The following is a 27,703-nucleotide window of genomic DNA, read 5'->3' as shown; positions in this document are numbered from 1 at the left end:
CTGTCCCACACTTCATATAAGACGGGGTGTACTGGTTCACAGCCGAAATAGGCAAGGCAGCATAGGTATGCCATGCTAGCCAACAATGCAATCAATCAAATCAAATTACTAATATTAGAACATCACGAATTCTAAATATTGCATCTGGTCAATTAGGTCATGGACGCCTCAAACCATGGTAACTTGGAAATTTGAAAAATATGTCATAAACGTTACGTCATGGCATTTTACTTCTCTTTTGTTATGAAGAAAATATGTTATTTACTAAATGATGTTACATAATACCTACCTTCCTATACCTACTCTTATTATGTAGGTACCTACCGTTTCATTGAACTTTACAGTACACGGAAAATAGTCGTGTCGAAAATATCGCTGTCTCGTTGAAGACAGCGTCTGTGCCAACAAAAAAATCGCTTCACTCTCATGCATCAACGTTTTTATATAATTTTACACACAGTTTATCTAATCATTCCGAGCTTCGCAGTTCGCTATGCGTGCCGTGCCATTTCATTACATTCTGCTCGTGTTTATAAAAGATGTGTTGCCGGCTAGAATTCTCGGCCTGTTCCCTCATATCGGAAAAAGTCATCAAATGGCATACGACCCTTTGTTACGAAGATTGGCTGAGAGAGGACACGATGTCACCGCCGTAACATTCTTTCCCTTGAAAGATCCACCGGAACATTACAGAGCAGTCAGCCTGGAAGGACTCACCGAAATCAGAGTTGAAAGTATTAACATGTCAATCTATGAGGGACACAATGTTTTCCTTCGACTTACTGGATTGGACAGAATTCGATCACACATTAGTGAAATTCACCCGTTGGCAGACTTCGCTTTAGATACGTGCTCGAAGTTAGTGAGTTTTAAGCCTTTATCAGAACTACTTAGGAAAGAATACGATGTGATATTAACGGAGAATTTCAACAGCGACTGTATGCTAGGTCTCGCAAATGTTTATGGACAGAAAGCGCCTATTGTTTATCTGTCGTCGTGCACTGCAATGTACTGGGCTCTGGACCGGTTCGGAGTAACGGATAATCCGTCATACGTGCCCCTTGTCAGTTCAATATTTACCACCCCAATGACATTCCTACAGAGATTAGAGAATGCCGTGCTTAATGTATATTTCAAAGTCTGGTTCCGATACGCGATTCAGCTTAAAGAACAAAAAATAATTGAGGAACATTTCGGTAGAAAGATACCCGATCTTCAAGAGATGGCGAAGAATGTGTCTTTGATGTTAGTGAACGCGCACCACAGCTTGAACGGTGTTCGACCTTTAATCCCTGGTATCGTGGAAGTAGGCGGCATGCACTTGGATAAAACAAGGAGACCTATATCACAAGTAAGCGAATGAACATAATTATTAAAGCATTTATTATATTTCCTATGTATTACGCTTTGACTTATCTGATATGCTATTGCCAAGGTATTATTTTTATTGCTTACTAGCTGACCCGGCAGACTTCGTGGTGCCTCAACCGATAAATAAAAGACCTAAACTTTTGTATAAAATAAACTTAAAACAAACAAAAGGAATCCGTCCGACGGGGAAGACATCAAAGGAAAAACAAAATTGTTATTTTTATTTAATTCCAAGCATTTTTATATTTATTTACCTTTTAAACCTTCTCTGGAATTCCACAAATTATTCAAGACTAAAATTACGCAAATCGGTCCAGCCGTTCTCGAGTTTTAGCGAGACTAACGAACAGCAATTCATTTATATACATATATAGATAGATATCGTTGGACGAGCTCACAACCCATCTGATTGATATAATTACTATACCAAATTCGTTGAGACTTATAGGTACAACAATTTTATCTGAGCAGCACAAAATACATTTTAAAGATACAGAGTTTCAACTAGATCAAACAAATAAAGCACGAACGCACCGAGCAAACAAACAAATGTACCTACTTGGTTGTGCATTGGAAACGTGTAAATGGCCGATAAGGTATCCTACGGATTCTTCTGCGATAAATTGTTTGTAAATGCAACAAATACAGGGTGTGTGATACAACCAAACATGAAACCGAATAGGGGATAATATATTAAACAAGTATACATTAATCTAAGCTGAATACATACAACATATTTATGCATAGCTTAAAACTAGTTCTATTAACTTCATACATCTTGGACCAATTTCAATTGAAAGACAATTAATAGGGGATCATATGAGCGTTATTTTCTTCGTAAATTTAAAATAATACCTACCTACTATCCCGCTTTCGACTTCAAAAGAACCTAAAAGAACTTAGGTAATCAAAATAGATTATCAAAAACGGTTCAACCGTTATTGTGTGATGTGAACTCAAATACAGTTCACTACTTAATGCCCACAATTAAGAGTGAGACGAACAGCTTGCTAAGCTCAGAGATTAACATCAACAGAGACAATCAACAAGGAGCAGGGCTGGGCTCCGTCCGATTATGAGCTATGCAAGTCTTTTCGCTCATGCGGATCGCACCCACATAGACTCCCTTCAATCAACTTCAGTCCTGTTTCTGCAGGATAGCCGTCGGGACGCTGTGGTTCATGAGGAACGACAATTTGGACCTTGAATACACCATGTGATATGACATGTCCTTCTTCAAACGAGGCTTGTGGAGAGTATTAAGCGGTAGGCTTGGCTTTGCTCCTGGCATTGCTAAGTCAATGGGCGACGGTGACCACTCACCATCAGGGGGGGCGGGTGTTGCAAGGGCAATAAAAAAAATAAAAAACCATGAAACACTTAAAATCCGCGTCGGATACAGTGATGTAAGGCCTTGTGGCCGCCGTGAGTTATGCCCCTGATCCGGCTCATGTGTGGCTTAATTACAATCGACCCACTCTATTCATTTACATTATTGTTAACTTTTAAATCTAACGCTAACATTTCAAAAGTCGACGTACTCGTCGAGCGCTTCGAATAGTTTGCCGGGCTACTTAGCTCATAGCATCTGCCCGCTGAATTCCTCGTCGGATCTCCTCAGTGGGTCGCAATTCCGATTCTTGGATTTGTAGTTTGAAACGATAACGTTTGGCTTCAAGCTGTAAACAACACAACCTTACCTCTGACTACCCTACATTTTCGAACGTTATACGGTAAACGTATTACTTACCCATAAATTACCTACATATTCAATTTGTACGCTTTAATTAAATTTTAAATTCGACAAGATACGAATGACCTATAGGATCTAAAGCTCGTAAACCAGTGATTATCAAACTTATTTCTTTTACCGCCCCCTTTGAAAATCAATTATTTTTCAGCGCCCCCCATTTTTTATACACCCCTAAAACTTTAAAACCACAATTTCATTAATTTAATTAATAAATGTTGTATTAATTTTAGTAAATGTAGTACCACGTAATACATAATTATGTATTTGTAGATGCTATTATTGTTTCTTCATATTATTATATGTCCATACATTGCTACAGAGCGTGTATTTACAAGTTTGCAAAGTAAAAATGAATTCTTCTCATCAATATGTTTGTTTAAATTCAGAATCACCAAAATAAATTGCTAGTTCACTGTACTATTACTATGCTAATTTATTAGAACGAAATTATTTTTGTTGAATATCGTTCTCATTAATGTAAGATTCTCATCATAAGATAATTAAAAATTTATTAGCTAGAAATGGATCCTCCGAAAAGGACCTCAGAAGGCGAATCAGTATGGCAAAGAGAGCTATGTCCCAAATGGACCGTGTTTGGGCGGACAGAAACATCTCGAGGAATACCAAAAAGCAGCTCGTCACCTCCCTCGTCTTTTCCATTTTTCTCAACGGCGCAGACTTGGACCCTCAAGAAAGCCGATCGCCAACGCATCAACGCGTTTGAGATGTGGTGCTGGAGGAAAATGCTCGGGATTCGTTGGACAGAACACAGAACCAACGAATCCATTCTTACCGAGCTCAAGATTCCAATGCGCCTCAGCACTACATGCGCGCGGAGAAGTTTCGAGATCTTTGGACATATTGCCAGTAAGAGAGGTGACAATCTGGAAAAGCTGCTGGTAACAGGCAAGGTATGCGGGAGGAGGCACAGAGGCAGAAATCCAATGCGCTGGTCGGACCAATTTTTATTGGTGGTAGGACCTCTTGTGAGTCCGCACGGGTAGGTACCACCACCCTGCCTATTTCTGCCGTGAAGCAATAATGCGTTTCGGTTTGAAGGGTGGGGCAGCCGTTGTAACTATAATTGAGACCTTAGAACTTATATCTCAAGGTGGGTGGCGCATTTACGTTGTAGATGTCTATGGGCTCCAGTAACCACTTAACACCAGGTGGGCTGTGAGCTCGTACACTCATCTAAGCAATAAAAAAAAAAAATATACCAAATACGCTCTACTCTCAATATCTCAGTCCACGTTGCTATCCACACAGCCGAGGACAGGCAGGAATGGTGCAAGATGATGCAGGAGAAAGTTATTAGAGGAGGCCACGACCCTCAGCACTGAGGATTATCGACGCAAGAAGGAAGGAAACTACGATTTTTTTTTTATTGCTTAGATGGGTGGACGAGCTCACAGCCCACCTGGAGTTAAGTGGTTACTGGAGCCCATAGACATCCACAACGTAAATGCGCCACCCACCTTGAGATACAAGTTCTAAGGTCTCAAGTATAGTTACAACGGCTGCCCCACCCTTCAAACCGAAACGCATTACTGCTTCACGGCAGAAATAGGCAGGGTGGTGGTACCCACCCACGCGGACTCAGAAGAGGTCCTACCACCAGTAATTACGCAAATTATAATTTTGCGGGTTTGATTTTTATTACACGATGTTATTCCTTCACCGTGGAAGTCAATCGTGAACATTTGTTGAGTACGTATTTCATTAGAAAAATTGGTACCCGCCTGTGGGATTCAAACACCGGTGCATCGCTTCAACACGAATGCACCGGACGTCTTATCCGTTAGGCCACGACGACTACGAAAAATAAATTAATATCATTTCGTATTATAGACAAATATGGGTAATTTTTCATAGAATTTTAGTTTATAATTTAGAACTGGTTCAAATAAAAACCGCCGCCTAAGTCAGCGTTTTTATTATTTGTAATAATTAATATCTATATTAATATTATAAAGAGGAAAGATTTGTTTGTTTGTTTGTATTCAATAGGCTCCGAAACTACTAAGCCGATTTGAAAAATTCTTCCACTGTTTGGAAGCTTCACTATTCCTGAGTGACATAGGCTATATATAATCTTTTTTTTAAAAAAATTAGGTATCCTTACTACAATTCCAATAATTTAACACAAGGTGTAAAAAAAAATTCCTAAAATATTATTTACGTCGCGTACCTACGAAAACTATTGATGGCAGAATAAAATAATGTACTACGACTTTGTAGAAAACATTATTATTTACAAAAAGTGTCGCGACAGCATATGTCTAACTATTATAGTTATGCCGCAATAAGTGTTATTTTATTTTAAAAAATGCCCCTGGTAAGACACGGAGTGCCTCCCTACCTTCGCCGACTGGTGGCTTCCTACTTGGAGGACAGATCGGTCACGTGTACTGGACACGGTGGGATCGTGCACAGGCTCCCGGTCGTGCGCGATGTTCCACAGGGGTCGGTGCTCGGCCCCCTTTTGTGGAATATCGGGTATGACTGGGTACTGAGAGGTGCCCTTCTCCCGGGCCTAAGCGTAATCTGTTACGCAGACGACACGCTGGTCGTGTCCCGGGGGGGATTTTGCTGAGTTTGCTCATCTTGCCACCCCAACGGTGGCACCGTTGGGGTGGCAAGATGAGCAAAATCAGGAGATTGGGCCTCGACGTGACACTCAGTAAATCCGAGGCCATGTGGTTCCACAGGCCCCGGAGAGTGCCACCTGTCGATGCCCATATCGTGGTTGGAGGCGTCCGTATCGGGTCGGGGTGCAGTTGAAGTACCTCGGCCTCGTTCTGGACAGTCGACACCTTCCGTGTTCACTTTCAGAACCTGGTCCCTCGTTTGTTGGGGGTGGCCGGCGCGTTAAGCCGGCTTCTTCCCAACATCGGGGGGCCTGACCAAGTGACGCGCCGTCTCTATACGGGGGTGGTGCGGTCAATGGCCTTATACGAGGCGCCCGCGTGGGACCAGTCACTGGCCGTGGGGGTAGCGATGTTGCTGCAACGGCCGCAACGCACCATCGCGGTCAGGATCATCCGTGTTTATCGCACCATCTCTTTCGAGGCGGCGTGTGTACTGGCTGGGACGCCGTCTTGGGTCCTGGAGGCAGAGGCGAGGCCCCTAGACACCGCCGTCGCCGCCGCCTGCGGCGCGACGAGCCCGTCGCATTCGCGGAGGAGGAGACTCGGCTGCACCGCGAATATCGCACTGCGAAGGACGCCCTGCGGCTGGCCATCAGGCGGGCCAAGGAGCAGAACATGGAGAGACTCTTGGAGACGCTCGAAGCGGATCCGTGGGGGAGCCCATACAAACTGGTACGCGGCAAGTTATGCCCGTGGGCCCCCTCTATGACTGAGCGTCTCCAGCCTCAGCAGCTGCGGGGCATCGTTTCGGCGTTGTTCCCGCAGGAGCGGGAGGGTTTTGTCCCTCCCGCTATGGGCGGGCCGTCTGACACCGTCGACGGCCAAGCTCCTGCTGAGGTGCCCCGTATTACCGAGGCAGAGCTCCGGGTGGCCGTTGTCAAGATGACTGCAAAAGACACGGCCCCCGGCTCGGACGGAGTCCACGGCCGGGTATTGGCCTTGGCCCTCGGTGCCCTGGGGGACCGGCTCCTGGAGCTATATAATGGCTGCTTGAAGTCGGGATGGTTTCCGTTGCTCTGGCGGACGGGTAGACTTGTGTTGTTGAGGAAGGAGGGGTGCCCGGTGGATACAGCCGCCGGGTATCGTCCTATCGTACTGCTGGACGAGGCGGGAAAATTGCTGGAACGTATTCTGGCTGCCCGCATCGTTCGGCACCTGGTCGGGGTGGGGCCTGACCTGTCGGCGGAGCAGTACGGCTTCCGGGAGGGCCGTTCGACCGTGGATGCAATTCTTCGCGTGCAGTCCCTCTCGGACGAGGCCGTTTCTCGGGGTGGGGTGGCGCTGGCGGTGTCTCTTGACATCGCCAACGCATTTAACACTCTGCCCTGGACCGTGATAGGGGGGGCACTGGAGAGGCATGGAGTGCCCCTCTACCTCCGCCGGCTGGTTGGGTCCTATTTGGGGGCCAGGTCGGTCGTATGTACCGGGTACGGTGGGACCCTTCATCGTTTTCCGGTCGTGCGTGGTATTCCGCAGGGGTCGGTTCTCGGCCCCCTCTTGTGGAATATCGGGTACGACTGGGTGCTGAGAGGCGCCCTCCTCCCGGGCCTCCGCGTTATTTGTTACGCGGACGACACGTTGGTCGTGGCCCGGGGGGATGATTATAGAGAGTCTGCCCGTCTCGCCACAGCGGGAGTGGCCCTCGTCGTCGGAAGGATAAACAGGCTGGGTCTCGACGTGGCGCTCAGTAAATCCGAGGCTCTGTGGTTTCACGGGCCGCGGAGGGCGCCACCCGTTGACGCCCACATCGTGGTTGGAGGCGTCCGGATAGGGGTCGGGGTGCAGTTGAAGTACCTCGGCCTCGTGTTGGACAGCCGGTGGGCTTTTCGTGCTCACTTTGCAGAGCTGGTCCCCCGATTGATGAGGACGGCCGGTTCTTTGAGCCGGCTGCTCCCGAATATTGGGACTGGGTTAATCGTGGCGAAGGACGTCTCACTTTTCGTCTGCTGCAGGTGCCTACTGGGCACGGATGCTTCGGGAAGTACTTGCGCCGGATAGGGGCTGAGCCGACGACGAGGTGTCACCATTGTGGACACGACCTGAACACGGCGGAGCATACGCTCGCTGTCTGCCCCGCTTGGGAGGTGCAGCGCCGTGTCCTGGTCGCAAAGATAGGACCTGACTTGTCGCTGCCTGGCGTCGTGGCATCGATGCTTGGCGGCGATGAGTCCTGGAAGGCTATGCTCGACTTCTGCGAGTGCACCATCTCGCAGAAGGAGGCGGCGGGGCGAGTGAGGCAAAGCTCTCCTCACTACGCAGAAACCCGCCGCCGCCGAGCAGGGGGTCGGGACCGGGGTCGTATCCGTGACCTGGCCCCCTAAGAGCTAGGGGTCCCACCCGTTTTGTGCGGGGAGAGACCCAGACGTGGGGTGGCGTGCTTTGCACGCTCACCCGCAGTAGGAAACCGGGTGATGGTAGACCGCGTTCCCCCGACCGCTCTGCGGGAAGGTGTAACGCGGCGCCATCAAGGCGGGCTCTCGGCCCGCTGAACGAGGGAACCGGTGGTCGTGTCGCTGGCGGCCGCCGGTCCGGCGTCCGTGGGACGGTGGGATGGATGTAATGTGCTCTGCGTCAACCCTGTCCCGCCGTCTCAATAGCCCCGACTGGGCTCCGGCCTGGTCCGAGGTAGGGCGCCAGTTGTGAACGGCAGGAGTTTTTAGTGAGGTTCAACTCCCACATACCCCACCTGCCACGCGGGTGAGGATCCGGCGATTTTCTCTTGTAAAAAAAAAAAAAAAACCTTCGTGCCCGGGGCGTGGCACGTCCCAGCCCCAGTGTGGTCAGAGCGCGGAGGGCTCAATCTCGGCGGTCCGTGTTGGAGTCATGGTCCAGGCGGCTGGCCGATCCTTCGGCTGGTCGTAGGACCGTCGAGGCGATTCGCCAGGTTCTTGTGAATTGGGTGAATCGTGACAGAGGACGCCTCACTTTCCGGCTTACGCAGGTACTCACTGGGCATGGTTGCTTCGGTGAGTTCCTACACCGGATCGGAGCCTAGCCGACGGCAGAGTGCCACCATTGTGGTTGCGACTTGGACACGGCAGAGCATACGCTCGTCGCCTGCCCCGCATGGGAGGGGTGGCGGCGTGTCCTCGTCGCAAAAATAGGAAACGACTTGTCGTTTCCGAGTGTTCTGGCATCGATGCTCGGTGACGACGAATCGTGGAAGGCGATGCTCGACTTCTGCGAGTGCACCATCTCGCAAAAGGAGGCGGTGGGGCGCGTGAGAGATGCACAGGCCCGCCCCCGTTGAGCGGGGTCCATGGAGGTGGATCTCGCCCAAGCCCTGGCCCTCTAAGTGTTTCGGGTCTCCCTCACATGTCGGCCTGGGGACCGGCGAAGGGGGCCTAAGAAGACGACGTGCAAGCTGCTCTGCATACGTTTTACGTATGAGCATCCGGGTGATGGAAGGCCGGCTATCCCCGACCCACCTTGGTTCTGACCCAACGGGGTATTCCGTAGGATAGACCATTCTAACCGGCGCCATCTAGGTGAGCTTCGGACAGCCTGCCGACCGAGAGGGCTGGAGGTCGTGGCGCCGACGACCGGCAGTCCGGCATCCCGAGGGGGAGGGTGATGGGAGAGATGTGCTCCGCACTAAACACTTCACTTTCCCCCCTTTGCCTTTTCATGAGCTCTGTCTCATGCGAGGTTTGGATGCTGGTTGTTGAGCGACAAGAGGTTTTAGTCGGTACGATTCCGACATGCCCCGCCCTCCATCCCCAGTGAAGGGCGGAAGTCCGGCGATTTCCACCTGACAAAAAAAAAGTGTGGCTCTCGGGAACTGCGGCGGTAAAGCTATTGCATAGCATTTTTTATCAACTTATGACATTATAATTAGACAATGATAATTTAATATTAAAACAACAATAAAACAAGACCACGCTATATTAAACCTTAATAAAGGCAAAACCTTAACTGTCCCCTTCACACTCATAAGCTAAACCGCGCGAGAGAGTGATGGGCAGACTTTTCATGATTCGCATGCAGTGTGACATCACGCCACGCGCTTATTCACAGACACTACACAAGCGCAACGTGTGAATGTGTTGAATGCGAGCTACATGGTAGGCGGAGTGAGGGGTGTTAGGTTTTTTTCGTTATGGAATTTCATGATTTGGTCGCCGCGCTCAAGGCCCGCGATAAAAGCTATGCAATAGCTTAAAAATGTATGTATGTAATGTAGTTTTTCATCACGATAACGCTAGACCTCACACATCTTTAGCCACTCAGCAAAAATTAAGAGAGCTTGGCTGGGAGGTATTAATGCATCCGCCGTATAGTTCTGACCTTGCACCTTCAGATTTCTACCTGTTTCGGTCTCTTCAGAATTCTTTAGGCAGTGTCAGGTTAACATCACGAGAGGACTGCCAAAACCAATTGTCGCGGTATTTTGATCAGAAGCCCCAAAATTTCTATAGCAATGGCATAATGTCCCTACCTAAAAGATGGCAAAAAGCTATCGAACAAAATGGTACCGACATACTTTAGTTAAATGTGAATAAACTATATTAAAAGATGTTGTAAATTTTCTTAAAAAATGCGAAGAAACTTTTTCCCCAACCTATTATTATATAGAAATAAAATAGTACAATGTTTACAATAAGTGAGCTGTTTAGGCTTACTATACTATACTATTTGACATTGGACGGTAAATTGTAAAAAATAATAATCTAAGACAAGTTTTTGAACAATAACGTATTTCCATTTTATATAAAAATTATGATTCTCACATCAGTAATTTCTTATAAAATGCTAGGAAAATGCTTTAAAATGCCCTTATGTTAAAAACAAGAAAGAAAGTAAAGAAAACCTCAATTTGTGTTAGTTTACGTATGTGTAATATTTTAAATCTGCATGGTAGTTTTTTTCTAATGTTTAAAATAATTTGTGGTGCAATGTAATTAAGGTAAAATTGCTCTAATTTTTTAATTATCATCGATCATGTTCCGCAGAAACTTGTTACAACTTGATTGCGTACGGTGTGTGGGCTATCCTACGAAATCTATGTTAATTATTTTAAGTTTTTATAACATCATACAGGGTAGAAATATAAACTAATTATTCGTTATTGTGTAGTAGGTGAGTTTTAATTTTAGTAAAATTTAAAATACTATAAAGTAAATGAAATTACAAATTTTACAGCGCCCCCCTAACCCACATCAACGCCCCCCATTTTTTCGTGGGCCCCTTAACGCCCCCCTCTAGGTTTCAAACGCCCCCCAGGGGGCGTTATCGCCCACTTTGAGAAAGACTGTCGTAAACGATCGAATTGTTTGTCAAATTTTACGTCTTTGTCAAATTATTTGACAGTACGCAGTTTTGTTTGACGCGTTTGTCAAACAGTCTCCGTGTCTGACGTGTTTGATGGAAATTTGATTGACGGCGTGTTTGACAAACAAATTTGAACGTTTATGCCCTCATGTTTATCAAACAAGATCTCAGTCGTTGCACGACACAACGCGACGTCTCGTTACGGCAAGGAGAAAACCGAATCTACGGGCAAGTTAACAAACTTGTTTGATCTTTGGTTTGATTGTTTAAGCTATTGTTTGATGAAAACGTAAAGTTTGACAAACAAATTTGATCGTATACAGGGTGCTATAGAGGGTTATTATATGATTTAGGACCTTTTTATTTATGTAAATCAGAAATTACGGATCGAATAATAAAATTTAAACCTACATTCAGTTACGTTTGTTTTCATTCGCAAAACGTGTTAATTAATTAATTATTATATGAAGTGTTCGCGACAGAACTTATAACCCGGCCAGATAAGTAGGTTACAGACGCAATATAATATATGTTTTATCAGTATTTTAAAATACATAATATTGACTAAGTCGGTATCAAACCTAAATCACTATATGTACACTCGTGATGTGCAATGACTTGACTTAATTGATATGAATATTTGCTTAAGTGATCTTTCCAAATTTACTTCGGACTTCGTCGTCTCCTGATACTGGTAAATTCGTCGTAACCTTAAAGATAACGAGCCTGATGTGAGTACTCGTATTCAAATATCGCAGACAGATACCAATTTTTCTAAAAAAATACCTACATTCTTCATTCACGAATGAATTATATAATTCACGAATAACTTACACGATGAAGGAATAACATCTTGTGGTATTAAAAATATACGCAGGTTTTTTTTTATTTTATTTTTATTGCATAGATGGGTGGACGAGCTCACAGCCCACCTGGTGTTAAGTGGACACCGGAACCCATAGACATCTACAACGTAAACGCCGCCAACCACCGTGAGATATGAGTTCTAAGGTCTCAATATAATTACGACGGCTGGCCCACCCTTCAAACCGAAACGCATTACTGCTTCACGGCAGAAATAGGTAGGTACGGGTATACGTTTCTGCTAAACAAAACACAAACCACCCTTCAAAAGAAATAATTGAAAACTTGCACAGTCTCGAAGCCCGAAGCTGCTCTCGAACGAGTCGCAGACATAATACCAATCGACCATACTTACATACATACATTATATATACATATATACATTAACTTACTTACATACCATACTCGGCATGACTTAAATGAAAGTGTAACTTTTTATGTATAAATATATTACATACAAATAAATACACATGCCAATGTTTAAAATAAATAGCCTATTTTTAGAAAACTACGTTATAATAGAATAAGATGTGACTATTACGATACGTAGCTGTACCTACACGCATTAATCACGTAATATACAAGCTGAAAATAAACGTCGCGTCGCCCAGTAGTCGATCACTTTGTGACCGGAGCGTAGGTATCTTCTCGTGAATGTACTTCCAAGACCAGCCGAGATACAAACAGTGCTGTTAGCTTTATAATCAGTGCTTCAGTAAACTCAGTGGGGAACGCATCGCCATGCGAGCTCACATCGCGTGCATCGTGCTGATCGCACACGCAGTCGCGTCCGCGAAAATATTAGGCCTTTTCCCGCACACAGGCAAAAGCCATCAAATGGTGTTCGACCCTTTATTGAGAAGATTGGCGGAGAAAGGCCACCATGTTACTGTAGTATCCTTTTTTCCCGTCAAAAATCCCCCAGCAAATTACACGAACATCAGCCTCGAGAGCTTAGCCAAATTAGGAGTTGAAACGATTGATTTGTCCTGGTATGAAAGCTCGAACTCCATACTCAAGATGACGGGACCGGAAAAAATATATGAAGAATTGACAGCGATGCAGCCGCTATCTTATATGGCCGTGGATGTGTGTTCCAAATTAGTTGGCTTCGAACCTTTGGCACGAACCTTGAGGCAGGATTACGATGTCATTTTAGTGGAGAATTTCAACAGTGACTGTATGCTGGGCCTGGCACATATATACGGTCAGAAAGCGCCAATTATAGCCTTATTATCAAGCTCGTTAATGGATTGGTCTCCGAGTCGTATTGGGGTATCAGATAATCCATCATACGTACCTATAGTCACTTCTACGTTTACTACCCCTATGTCGTTCGTGCAAAGATTGAAGAACACAGTTTTAAATATTTACTACAAGCTGTGGTTTCGTTACGCGATCCAATTGAAGGAGAAAGAAATAATTGAGAACCATTACGGTAGAAAGATCGTTGACCTCGAAGAATTAGCGAGAAATACGACATTAATGTTTGTTAACGTGCACCACAGTTTCAACGGTGTCAGACCTTTATTGCCCGGTATAGTAGAAGTGGGTGGCATGCATTTGGATCACAAAAGAAAGCCCATTCCAGAAGTGAGTATTATAGACTCTAAGCACAAAGTTATATTACGATGCATGATACAGCAATACAAGTAATGTAAGCAAGGTAAATATCAGAAATGCGGTATGTTTAATTGCCGATTCGTGGTGTAGTGGTTAGCGCCCCTGAATGTTGCGCCGTGGGTCGTGGGTTCGATTCTCACTTCGCGCAAACAGTGATGAACAGGTTTCTTTACTCTTTGTCTGGGTGTTTATTATCTATGTATATATTTAAACATATATAAGTATTTTTATAAGTCTCTAGAACCCATGACATCTCCTCCTCCTTTTTTCCCTACCTATTTCCTACCTATTCTAGTAACCTCGAGGGTTTATTCAAGATTCACCGAACTAGTAGATGAGCTCACGGGGCTCAAACTGTCGACGTCGTTGCTAACACTAACCCTAGCAAGAGCAGTGCTTCGCAAAATCTACCACCGGATCGGAAACACGACCCACTGAAGAGATCCGGCGAGAAACTCAGTGGACTGTGTCTGTGGGTTAATTTACTCGCCGAGCCCTTCGTCGCAAGCGACGGGTTCGAAGAGAGCGATGACCGGTGCTTGGGGTACCTGAAAGCACCGTTAGTGGATCAGGAGGATCCGAAATGACATGTTTGTAGGTACAAATTTAGGAGTACAATGAGGAGATCCTCATTGCGTCGATAATCCTAAATTGGAGCGGGATGACCATGATTATTTCCCAGCTATTTATTATTTATTGTAATTGAACGAAGTTTACAAGGAATGTATTATTATCTAAGTCTGCAAAATTTATCACAAGGCTGTTTGGTAAAGTTGTGATAACTATGCTCGCGAATACTGACGCCTACCTCAGGTTAGGCCGTTACCAGAACAGATTTTTTCACGATATTTGCAGTAAAGTTAATATCAAACTGAAGACCGAAGTCATAATAGTATAAATACAGTTATAAATAAAAACTGTTGCGGGTATGAAATTATTTTTTGTTGGACTAATTGTTGAGTAGATTCTGAACTCATCAGAGCTTGAATGTCATGCTATGCTTATGATCGAAGACTCAGTAACGTTGTCTAAAAGATATCCACCTTTTCGAAACAGCGTTATTTCTCCACAATAAAAATAAGTAGGATAGAAAATAGAATAGATAGAAAATAGATAAAAAAAATAGACAGAAGAAATAGATAGAAAATAAGTAGGAGAGGAAGTAGTACACGCGTTGGACTCACATCACGTTCGTTCACAATAAGAATAACAATATTTAATCTCGAACAAATTTAAAAATACCGTTTCCCAGTCAAGCTCAACCTGTATCGCAGAAGACCCATATTCAGTTTTTTTATTTTTTTTTTTACCTGCATGCCATTTGTCACATTTATTCGAACTAGGAAATAGAATAACAAATATAAATAGGATTGTTTTGCGGTTTTAGCGAGCCGTAGATATAACTATAAGTACTTTTACGACTCATTCTCGCAACCACCGCGTCAGTCATGACCGCGACATTGTCATCCGAAACCGGAGTATAGTTCATCCATAATTATCTAGAACCACGCGTTCATCCACAGTGCGTTTCCAGAGTTATTTTCTGCTATGCACCATCCGGAATCAAGTGTGTCCACGGTGTTTCGCGAGTGCTATGACATGTCCTTCTTCAAACGAGGCTTGTGGAGAGTACGCAGCAGTTTGGTTCTGCTTCTGACATTACTCACGTCCACGACTACGGTTACCAGTCGCAATCAGGCGTGCCGTATGTTCTTCTACCTATAATAATAATAATAATAATATAATGATCAACCACATAATGCAATAGTTAGCCAACCCCAAGAAACCGTGACATTTACTTGACCGAGTCCGTAAATGTCACTAAAGTATTACCAGCATAAGCTGAGAAGTTAAAAATTTAAAAAAAGAATAATAATAATAATAATAAGAATCTGGAAAATTAACAAAGTCTACATTGTACCACTGGTGCTATTCAGTACAGGCGTTATACCTAAACACCTACTCCAATCTTTAAAAATATTAGACACTAGCGACCCGCCCTCGCTTCGCTTCGGAAACATGAAACCAAAAAAAAAAAAAAAATTAAAAAAGTAGCCTATGTTCATCAGGGACAATGTCGGCTTCTAATGGAAAAAGAATTTTTCAAATCGGTCCAGTAGTTTCGCAGCCTATTCGAAACAAACAAACAAATCTTTCCTCTTTCTAATATTAGTATAGATAGCAGAGAACACGTACATGACCATGCAAAAAGCCGCAATATTAAACATATGCCGTATAGTCCGTCAATTCTTGCAGGAAGACTTAAATATTCTGCAAGTAGAAAATGAAGCTCACTTGGCATAGGCCCGTGATCTTCATTATACCGAAATATCTTAAGTATTTCGAGAAACACAATACAAAAATAATAATAATAAAGCCCATTTATTTCTAATCCATAATAATATCGTTATTACATGCGATTTAATATATACTAGGGTAGAATTTCTTTAATTTTCTTTTACTCGCTATCGTTATTTTCTTCTGTACCATCGATCGGAACCCCTTCTCGGCCTCTTCTACCTATAAGAACAATAAAAACCATATCAATTATTATTATTTATTTATTATTAACATAGAAGTAGAAACACAAGCATAATGTGCATCTGTGCTTGAACTAGGTGATAAAACCTGTTTCTCAAGCAGCAGTGCTCCTCATACAAAGAATACAACAGCTTTACATCACAGAAACAGAAAGTTAATAGACAAGAAATACACTGAAATTCATGGTTTACATAAAAGTGACAAAATGTAAGCTTAAAAATATAAAAATTAACAAAATAATAATATTGAAATGAATGTATTAATGTACCCTCTGTGTGTAATGAGTCTGCGCATGAGTGAGTGTAAGAGGGTGTGTGTGGGTGAAGTCAAAAACATTAAAATACTCAATGCGAGTACAATATAGCATTACATAGGTATATTAAATGTATTATTAATCACTTCAACGTAATATGTGTAAGTACTATATAAATAATGTTATTTACATCTGTTAATGATAAAGCAAAGCATCATTGTAATATGTTAACACAAATAAATATTACTAATGACGATAAGACCTTTTGAGACGTCTCATATCGGTGGCGCGTTTACGTTGTTATTTTTACGGGCTGTGACCACTGCTTAACACCAGATGCGCTATGAACACGTACAGGTACCGATAAAACATACGACGTGATATGAGTTGAAAGATTTTATAAAAAACATTTTCTTTTTTATTTTTATTTTACGTTTGGTTAAGTTCCTCATGTGCCAGTAACCACATAAATGAGTATTGAATTTCCCGATACATTAGTCAGCACCAATACGTTTCGTCTTTCCTGTTTCATTATGAAGTCTTGTTTTTTAGAAGTTCTACAAACGATTGATATAATTATACGTAATTTAAAAAAAAAACCGAGTGACGTTATTGTAGTAGGTACTAAATAAAACAAACGTCGTCGTGGCCTAACGGATAAGACGTCCGGTGCATTCGTGTTGAAGCGATGCACCGGTGTTCGAATCCCGCAGGCGGGTACCAATTTTTCTAATGAAATATGTACTCAACAAATGTTCACGATTGACTTCCACGGTGAAGGAATAACATCGTGTAATAAAAATCAAACCCGCAAAATTATAATTTGCGTAATCCCTGGTGGTAGGACCTCTTGGGAGTCCGCACGGGTAGGTACCACCACCCCGCCTATTTCCGCCGTGAAGCAGTAATGCGTTTCGGTTCGAAGGGTGCGGTAGCCGTTGTAACTATACCTGAGATCTTAGAACTTATATCTCGAGGTGGGTGGCGCATTTACGTTGTAGATGTCTATGGGCTCCAGTAACCACTTAACACCAGGTGGGCTGTGAGCTCGTCCATCCATATAAGCAATAAAAAGATAAAAATAAAAACAGAATGAAATAAGATTCTAATGTCCTACACGATACTATGACATTTCGATCTTCAAAAACTCTTTAATGAGAGAATCTGCTAATTTAAAAAATTGAAATTAAACTGCTTCTTTAAGGATCTCCATTAAAAAAATCCATGTTCATCGCCTAAGCAACGCGATCTGTCGTATTTATCACCCAATAAAAAGTGAGAGAAATAAATTTTTATGTTTCCAGAAACATTCAGACTGGTTCATACAGGCGAAGCGAGACTAAGCGTGTCGGGACCACTGTTTAATCTCCTGTCTATGTTCGAATAATATTGTCTGGCCGCGAAAAGACTGCGATCTATCTAACACCAAATTTAATTCTATTATTTCATATTTCAATAATAATCATTTGTTAGTAAGGCAAGAGAGTTTGCGTCAGGAAGGTATCCTTTCAGCGGACGGACAACATGTCGATAAAACTCAATACTGTCTTTAATCAAAATACCAATTTGTAAAATGCACTAGAAGCGTTAGTTTTGTATGATTTACTGGCAGTACAGCTTTTTTTTGAAAGAAGGATTACTGGTAGCCCGAAGGCCTTACCAGTTTCACCAGGATAGGTGAGCGAACACGGGCTCCGACGGGAGGGATTAGATTTGCTAATAGCAGCCCGACCGTCTTCGGAGGAGACCTAACAACTCAAGAGCAGCTGCTTTGCGAATGAATCTTCGGTACAGCTATTCTGCGTTACCTCATTTTAAGTAGGTACCGAGTCGTAGAGATCTAAGAAATACTAGAAAAGATAGTCTTTTTGTACAACTTATAGACGTCACTGCTTTCCTGGCATTCCTCAATTCAATCTTTGTTCGCAAACTTCTTGAAGAGTGTAGAGATATGCACCGGCATTCTTGGGTGCTAACGGAACTCTTCAGTATAATACGGCATTATTTATAGGGCTGGGGTTAGTATCTCGAATGATAGAACCGATGTATGCGTTCCACAATACGCTCTGCCAACAATAATTTATTTATAACTTCAACTTACACGTGAGTGAACACATCAACTCGCTCACAAACTCGATTACAGTCAAGGTGACGCGACATCCTCACTAGTCGACAACAATAGTTAGTAAAATTGACTTTTTAACGACTAATAATCTTGAACAATATGCATTCTTTAAGACCTTCTTCGTAACAACTGCAGGTGACGATAAGCTGGTCATTCTCTTAGCAACAACATATAGTTGAGGCTTAGACCTTGCGTCTCAAGATGGGTGGTGGCGTTCCTATGGGACACACGATCTAAAAGACTCCACAAATTTTGTTTCTTAATAGTTAGGTGATAGTGGTAAGTGAACTCCTTTGACAATCTACAACATAGATAATACACATAATATTTAATCTACAATCCAAACAAACAAACAAACAATGACAGAAAACCTGACACATGATTTTTTATTTTTTCACGATGGAGATTTGACAATGGTTGTAGTGGTGACATGACAGTTGCAGACTTACAGACAGACAGTTACAGACTTACAGACAGACAGTTACAGGCTTACAGACAGACAGTTACAGACTTACAGACAGACAGCTACAGACAGGCGTTGAACTTCACTAAATGAACAACTAAGAACAATGTGACAAAGCTTATTAAAATTCTATCAGCCTTCAGTTTACTCAGAACTTGCGCTTCGTGTGGTATTTCAAGAAAATATTAATTATTTAACAGCATTTAAAAATAAAACATTAGTTGTCCGTGATGGTTAAAATTATAAGTAATTGGAAATTTGTATGAATATAATATCTATTTATATATTCAAGCATTTGAAATAGCCGTATAGTATCGGGAAATGAATAAAACTATAAACCGTACTGAGAACTATGTACTTAGTCTATTAAATATATTTTTACACGACCCACATAAAAAGCTAGGGTTTTCTCCTATACCTGTAGGTGGCGGCTTCCCCCCGGTGAAGGTAAAGGGGCGACCTGAAGGGGTTGAGGCCTTGCGGCGCACTACCAGCACTCTAGCGCGCCGCCATGGAGAAATAAAATAAAAGAGCAACTGTACAATGCAACGTAACTGTACTAAGCAACTGTACAACGGTGTAACGCGTCCTGTCTAATTCTGGTGCAGCGGGGTCTTCCTCCTTGGGGTGAGCTGCGCCGTCTGGTTGTAGTGTTGACCGCGGTAGCCCCCTTATCTCATCCGGGTTCTGACCTCAGAGGGCATCGGACGCATGGACGAAGAGTGCAGAGGAGTCGTTTAGTGGGTAGGGTCCTGAAAACGTCCCTGGGCCCGCGGATCGCAGTCGCGGACCAATTCCACATACCACGCGCTCCCCCTAGGCGCAGGGACCTCGTAGGAGGTTCGACTCTGATCCGAAAAAACGGGTTTTCTCGTATGTTATGCGTACCAGAAATACAAGAATGAATACTAGTACATCCAAGCGCTCAATACAAATTATCTTTTTTTTTCTTTTTTATTGCTTAAACCGGAATACATAAAGAATAAGTACGCAAGTACACACAGAAATCGAACACCAAGTAGGTATCTAATTCTCACTTATCATAACAATCTATTGTGAAGCCCGCGGAGAAATCATGCACTATAATTTCACGAGTAGAATTAATATTCTTCCAATCTAACTGATACTGCTGTGCCAAGTCCTAAAGAAAATGGCGCATTAATCTAGTTTTGTCTATGGATTGTTGTTCGAACGAATTTGGTAATTCACATACGTTGGTTTAAGCTAAGCTGTCCATAATTTCTACTAAAATAAAACTGTACCAATTCAGTATTTAGTGATAAAGTCTTCGATAATTCTGTAATGATATTAAAACTACGTAATAATAATGTAAAGATCTATAACAACCGTAATTAACAGTGATCTTCAATTTTTTTAAATTGACCATGACTGTAATGAGCTTTGAACGGTAAATGTTTTTATTTATTTTCCGCAACGGTCCCGCTTAATGGAGCAGCGAAAGCTTTCAAACGGTATTTAATAAGCTTAGTCAGTGATACGAAAAATCAAGAAAATCACTATCAACATTATTGTTCTAATGGCAGACTAATTAAACCGTATTGTGAGGCCACACACACACGTCAAAATATTCAACATTTGTTGTTTAGTAATATTTGGATATTATATTTTAAATAATAATAATAATTTTCTAATGATATACGTAGGTATTCAACAAAATGTTCACGATTAACTTCCACGGTGAAGGAATAACATCGTGTAATAAAAATCAAACCCGCAAAATTATAATTTGTGTAATTACTGTTGGTAGAACCTCTTGTGAGTCCGCGCGGGTAGGTACCACCCCCCTGCCTACTTCTGCCGTGAAGCAGTAATGCGTTTCGGTTTGAAGGGTGGGGCAGTCGTTGTAACTATACTTGAGACCTTAGAACTTATATCTCAAGGTGGGTGGCGCATTAACGTTGTAGATGTCTATGGGCTCCAGTAACCACTTAACGCCAGGTGGGCTGTGAGTTCGTCCACCCATATAAACAATAAATAAATAAAACTATGTATGGATCGTATTTTCAAATAAATACATGTTTCATATTGTTAACGATCAAGTGTCAATGAACCTGTCCAAGCAAGATTGTCGTCGCCTGTACTACAGATTAACTTCTGTAACTAGTAATCGATTCTTAATATCCCTATACTTAACCTTATTTAAATGAGGTTGCGGTACATACATACCTACATACTATTTACATATTATTATCGGCATATAAAAGGCAAATAGAAAATAGACAATACAGTTCAATTCGTTAATATCGGAAATTCGGTCGCCGGTAGCTAGGTTATTGACCTTAATAATAGCAATAAGTACAGACACGATGTCATTGCATTCTGTAATATTTATAGAATTAATACGAGACTTAATAATAACTGAATGATGAATGCTGAATGTTTTATTGTTCAGCGGAGTCATCGCCCTTTTTCTGTAAGAGATCTAAATACTAATCGAATAATTAAAAATAATACATATTTTGTCTTTGCCAATTGCCAACGTAAAAGCGAAGCTGGAAAAATAAAAACATGCGTATTATTGTGGGTACCTTCTGCCTATTTCTGCCGTGAAACAATTAAGCATTCCGGTTTGAAGAGTAAGAGACCTTGTGCTTCAAGGTCTTTTTTTATTTTATTTCTATGCTGATAGCCTTGAGAGGCTATTTCAGCTTACCCTAGCGTGTGTAGGTGAGCTCACGGGGCTCAAACCGGAGAGTTGCTAACACTGGCCATAGCAAGAGCAGTGCTTTGCAGAATCTACCACCGGGTCGGAATCGCGACCCACTGAGAAGATCCGGCGAGAAACTCAGTGGGCTGTGTCTGTGGGTTAAAGAATGGTCACAATCTGGTCGTATCTATAGACTCCAGTACCAGGAAGCTGTGAGTGCGTCTGCCCAAAAAAAAAACTATCAAATCAATTATTATTAACATACTGCTTTTCTTTTGTTTTTCAGTTTTTCGAACGTTTCCTAAACGACTCTGAACACGGTGTAGTTTTATTTAGTTTTGGGTCCTTAATCAAGACATCTACGCTACCCAAGTACAAGGAGGATATTATAATGAAAACTCTTTCCCAACTGAAGCAGAGAGTTATCTGGAAATATGAAGATAGCGCTGAAGAAGGCACCCTTGTAGGAAACGTACTGAAAGTGAAGTGGATTCCTCAATATGATCTGTTACGTAAGTACAACTTATGTTGAACGAAATAATTAAAAAAAAAATCATTTTCGATTAGATAATCATAAAGACATATAAGTAAGTATAAACATCCTTGCAATGTTTGGACGTTCACAAGCATAGTACCCAACAGACGATTCCGGTCACCGTCCTCGTCGAACCCGTCGCTTGCGACGAAGGGCTCGACAAGCGAACTAACCCATAGACACAGCCCACTGAGTTTCTCGCCGGATCTTCTCAGTGGGTCGCATTTCCGATCCGGTGGTAGATTCTGCGAAGCACTGCTCTTGCTAGGGTAAGTGTTAGCAACTCTCCGGTTGAGCCCCGCGAGCTCACCTACAAACGTTAGGGCGAAACTGAAATAGCCTCTCAAGGCTATCAGCATAGGTAGGAAAAAAAAACCCAACAGACGGTTAACTACTGACATAAAAATCATCGTTCACCCTAATCATTATAAATCAAAATTCCTCGAATACATTCTTAGTAGCTAGGCACCCGTTGTAGGCAGGTATTCGATGTTTACAAAGCGGATTTCAGTTTTATCCGTGTAGGTACTAGCGTTAAAGACAAAACATCCGCCACGCTCACGTTACACTGATGAAGATCAGCAGACTTCCGATTCATGAACATCTTAAATACCCAAGGGAATTAACAAAGTATATCTACTTCTTAGCTCAAGTCGGGTAAATAAATACTGTTACGCATGACGTCGAAGTCTATTTATTGTTCAACAACTTATCCACTTATAAAGCTATGACTGCTTCTCGGTAGAAACAGGCTGGTTTAAAAAAAAATCATTGACATAAATAGAACGTCGATTACCTGCTAAAATTTTAAGAAGAAAAAAAACAGTCGAAAATGAGTTTGGATTAATCGTCAAAAATAACGATGCATTATGTACCTACTGCAGTTTGTGACGTCACTGCTAGTAAAGTTCAGCCGTGTAACAGAAATAGCGAGATTATGCCAACTACCTTGCTCACACCGTCCTTAAAATATCTATTGCTGCGTCAATGCCCAACGAATTCCGAGGCTGTTCTAGTTTGATTATAAGCAGTAAAAATTAATATTGCTGCAATTTCTTATTCGATTTCATTTTCTTTGCACTAGAGAACCCAAAGCAGGATACGTATATATCTATATATATAAAAATGAATTGCTATTGTCTCGCTAAAACTCGAGAACGGCTGGACCGATTTAGCTAATTTTGGTCTTGAATTATTTGTCGAACTCCAGAGAAGGCTTAAAAGGTAGATTAATATGAAAATGCTCGGAATTAAATAAAAATTCACTATTTTGTTTTTCCTGATGTGTCCCCCGTCGGACGGATTCCTTTTGTTTGTTTTAAGTTTATTTTATACAAAAGCTTAAGTCTTTTATTTAAGGCACTACGAAGTCTGCCGGGTCAGCTAGTTTAAAATAAATAATAGTTTAAAAAAACAAAAAAAATACGCTTTTGTAAAAGTCCCACTATTTACTATTTTTTAGTGGGATTTTCTATAAAAGCGTATTTTTTTGTTTTTTTTTTTTTAAATATTATTTATTTTTCATTTTTTAGTTGACATTCAATTTTTTCAATTTTTTTTTTAATATTGAGTTTTCTTCGGTCCTTAATAAGTATACCAAATTTCGAGTTAATCCAAAGTTTTGAAGGGGGTCAAAATCATGTTCAAAGATTCCGTTACAAACATACATACGTCTGAAGCTAATAAAAGCGTATTAAAAAACCTCTCAATGCGCCATAACGTAAAAATTTATCGACACTTTCTTAATACTCTGCGCGGCTAATATGTATTGATGAGCTCCGACTTCAAGTTGAACATAGATTCTTATAATTTATTTCGATGAATCAGAAGCGCGGGCCTCATCTAGTATTATTATTTAAAAAACATATTATCTTTACGGCACACCTTCACGTGCATAAAGTATCGAGTCGCGTAAAAAACCTCTCGCTCGTGATTACATACATAATGTCTAGCTAGTAGTATTTTAGCAAATTATTCAGGATGTTGTTCATTTTCATAGTACCTAAGTAATTGAGGAAACTCGCTTTTCAAATCTATATATGTACCTATGTATCTATTTATTGTAGTCTAAATTGTTTATATCTGGGTTCAGTGTGCTCAGTGCGAGTTTTTTAACTTCTCGATCGCGTAAAAGTTAACTCAAATTTGTATGGAGTTGAACAGCGCCCTACGTTTGCGTTAAAAAAACTTGAATTAAGCACACAATTCATATTTCATTCTAGGCTTAATTTTAATATCATACTTCACAGGCTGAAGCTAGACGGTATCCATATAAACACTAAACTTATAAAATATACTAGTAAACCCGGCCAAACGTTGCTGTGGCTAAGGTTTTTGTTTTTAAATAACACGTGGTCGGCTATGCTAATACCAAAAACTAACAAAGTAAGAACAATTGCATTTCACTGTATTGCGTTTACTACGAAATAAATTTCACTTATACTTTAGCCTCAGCAACACGTGGTGTTTATGCCATTAAATTGTAGGTTATGTGAAACGTTGGTATTTTGAACACAGCGCTATCTATGAGATATTAATGTCAGACAATATTACAATTGTCTGTAAAAACTTATTTAAGGCGCCATCTGTTTTAGACTTATGAAACTTACAATCAATAACAATAATCAACATAAGAAATAATTTTATTGTTAATTAATAAATATTGCGACCAGTAATCGAAATAAAAACCATCCTATCTTTCAAGTTGGATCAAACTGCACACGGTGTGTAAATTTAATTTAAAATCGGTTAAGTAGCTTAGGAGTCCATCGTGGACAAACAACGTGACACGAGATTTATATATATTAAGAAGAAGATTAAGATGTGTAATTACGTAAAAATCATTTACATTATCCGCAGAGCATTCCAAAATAATTGCGTTCGTTGGGCACGGAGGACTTTTGGGCATGACCGAATCAATCTCAGCCGGCAAGCCCATGCTGGTGATACCGTTCTTCGGAGACCAGCACCTGAACGGCGCTCAAGCTGAAAAGATAGGGTTCGGTAAGGTGGTATCTTATGCTGATCTCTCGGAGAAGACGTTTCTGGATGGACTGCAAAGCGTGCTATCTCCTGAGTAAGTCCAATTTTATCATAAATTTTGATTTTATAGTACGGCATACGGTTAATGAACGATGAATTAATAAAACTATAAATTAATTATGTTTCAAATATGAAGGCGTTGTGGTCTAAAGCCTTCGTCAAACAGAACGCGTACTTAGCGCCGCGTACTTAACGTCGCGCTCTTCAAATTGACTAGATGAGCCCAACGCTCCTTGACGCAACGCATTTGCCAAATCATAGTGCCTTTCGATAGCAGCGTGAAAATTTAAAAGTATTAAGAAATCGAGTGATTCAGATGTGGCATTGTATAAGCATGGGTATTTTCTAACTATTTATATCATTTTTTCGGGCATTATCTAGTATTTTAATACACATTCACTCGGACGCTAAAATAAAATTTGTAAAAAATTACAACGCCTGACGTCAAAGCGTCGTAACGCCGCGACAGAGCGCTGCCAACTTATAGCGCTGGGGCTCTGTTTGACGGTATGTTACCAAAGTAGTACAACACATCTCGGCGTCATAGCGCGGCGTCAGTTTAGCGGTTTGACGCGCGCTAATTACGCGTTCTGTTTGACGAAGGCTTAAAGGTTAAGACGCATGATGAACTATAGATAAATGTCGAGCGATGCGATTGTGCCGATGTTGGAATCCAGCAGACAGGTAGCAATTCAACGATGAAGGAATAATATGGTGTAATAAAAATCCAACCCGCAAGAATTGTAATAAGTGTAGGTTACTACCGAGCAATTAAGACATAGATCTCGATCTCAAAGGGATGGGTTCATTCTTTGATATATTATGTAGTACCTACATATTATATGGGTTTCGGTAGCCAATTGACAGCCGGTAGGCCGGGAGTTCATTGAACTATGTGCAATAAAAAGTGAAATAAAAAAACATGCACAATCAACCTATCACACGATTTTACATAATAAATTTAATAACGTCACTCAGGGCGAGATACCTACATGCCAATTGGCAGCAGCTTAATAAAACATAATTTATATTCTACTAGCGCTACCTGCCCAAGCTTCGCTTCGGAAACTGTAATTTATTATTGATTTCTCTACTATTTAATGGATGTTATTATACATATAAACCTTCCACTTCAATCACTCTATCTATTAAAAAAAACCGCATCAAAATCCGTTGCGTAGTTTTAAAGATTTAAGCATACATAGGGATATAGGGACAGAGAAAGCGACTTTTTTATATAATAAGTAGTGAAGCAACTACGTCACAAAGAAAGTTTAAATTATTTTCAGAATGCGATTGAGCGCACGAAGAGCGTCGAACATTTGGAGCGACCGACAAGCCGACCCGCTGGACACGGCCGTCTATTGGACAGAAAGGGTCATCCGTTGGGGACACCGAGCTCCCCTCCACTCGCCCGCGAGAGACTTGCCACTCCACCAGTATTTGTTGCTAGACGTTGCAGCAGCGATTTTAGTAGCAATTCTTGTGTTAATAGCGATTTTAAGATTGATTGTTGTATTGATAATCCGATTTTTCAGCGGTAGTGTCACTGCTAAAGAGAAATTACACTAACCTCTATTGTAATGTGTAGGTTGAAGGTCACAATAAAGAAATGTATAGTCCTAAGTATACTGTTAACGGGATATTGGCATAAATATATATATGTATAGTTAACATTAAGTAGGTATATATATATTTAATATCTTGTGTCGATACGTGTTCAGTATAAACTAATTACTCACTTTATCAACTAATTTGCTCAAATACAATTACCAATGCAATGTTATTATTACAGCATGACTCGTAATATTCTATCATCATCCCTTTTTAAGTTTTTATTGCTTCTAAAGGCTGGCGAATACACGATCCGCCTAATACTGAGTGGAACCTCCGTCATCGACATTGGCAATATCTGGAACTGGAAAAAATGCTGTCTACTTTTTTTTCCTACCTGTTCTAGTAACCTCGGGGGGCATACTAGATTCTCCAGGGGAGTAGGTGAGCTCACGGAGCTCTAACCTGAGGACGTTGCTAACACTAGCCCTAGCAAGAGCAGTGCTTCGCAGAATCTACCACCGGATCGCACACGCGACCCACTGAGAGGATCCGAAGAGAAACTCAGTGGGCTGTGTCTGTGGGTTAATTTACACGTCGAGCCCTTCATCGCAAGCGACTGGTTCGGCGAGGACGGTGACCCCCATGTTTCCTTAAAGATTAAGAAGACCTTTTAAATTTTTAAATTTTCGTAAAATAGTTCTTATAAATTCCCTCATACTAGTAGACAAAGCTAATTGATGGTATTGCAAAATAAACGAATAAAAATGTTTTAAATGGAAATGTAAATCTTAAGATATTTAGTTTAATATTGAATGTTTTTATTTTATTTCACATCGTTTAGATATTTAATTTAAAAGAAATTAGTTTTATGTTCCATTTTATAGAATAAATTGAATAATGGATATATGTACTTCCTTTATTTCGTGGATAACTTATTGAAATTATTTAACCTTGAGTCACTCCCACGACAGACGAATCCAGTTGCA

At 41.5% G+C, this 27,703-nt stretch overlaps 1 protein-coding gene and 1 long non-coding RNA gene across 3 annotated transcripts; one reads left to right on the top strand and one right to left on the bottom strand.

The window, feature by feature from the left end:
- Positions 1-345: 345 nt before the first annotated feature.
- Positions 346-27,621, top strand: UGT46A2 (UDP-glycosyltransferase UGT46A2). 2 transcript variants are annotated; one of them, XM_062671305.1, is made up of 4 exons: positions 346-1,351; positions 21,870-22,095; positions 24,978-25,194; positions 26,450-27,621. In XM_062671305.1, the coding sequence occupies exons 1-4, from the start codon at positions 494-496 to the stop codon at positions 26,730-26,732; spliced, it is 1,584 nt and encodes a 527-aa protein (XP_062527289.1). In that variant the 5' UTR covers positions 346-493; the 3' UTR covers positions 26,733-27,621. The 2 variants fall into 2 exon arrangements, with proteins under 2 accessions (XP_062527289.1, NP_001243972.1); NM_001257043.1 differs by lacking the exon at positions 346-1,351 and adding an exon at positions 12,652-13,503 and having other exon boundaries at positions 26,450-26,732.
- Positions 15,897-16,832, bottom strand: LOC134199811 (uncharacterized). Its single transcript, XR_009974447.1, has 2 exons — positions 16,590-16,832; positions 15,897-16,053 (listed from the first exon to the last, which is right to left on the bottom strand). It is a non-coding gene; the product is annotated as an uncharacterized LOC134199811 (long non-coding RNA).
- Positions 27,622-27,703: the final 82 nt, after the last annotated feature.

Source organism: Bombyx mori, chromosome 12, assembly GCF_030269925.1.
Source record: "Bombyx mori chromosome 12, ASM3026992v2".
Lineage (NCBI taxonomy): Eukaryota > Metazoa > Arthropoda > Insecta > Lepidoptera > Bombycidae > Bombyx > Bombyx mori.
Note: the sequence above shows the minus strand (reverse complement) of the source record. Positions and strands in the feature narration are given on the sequence as shown.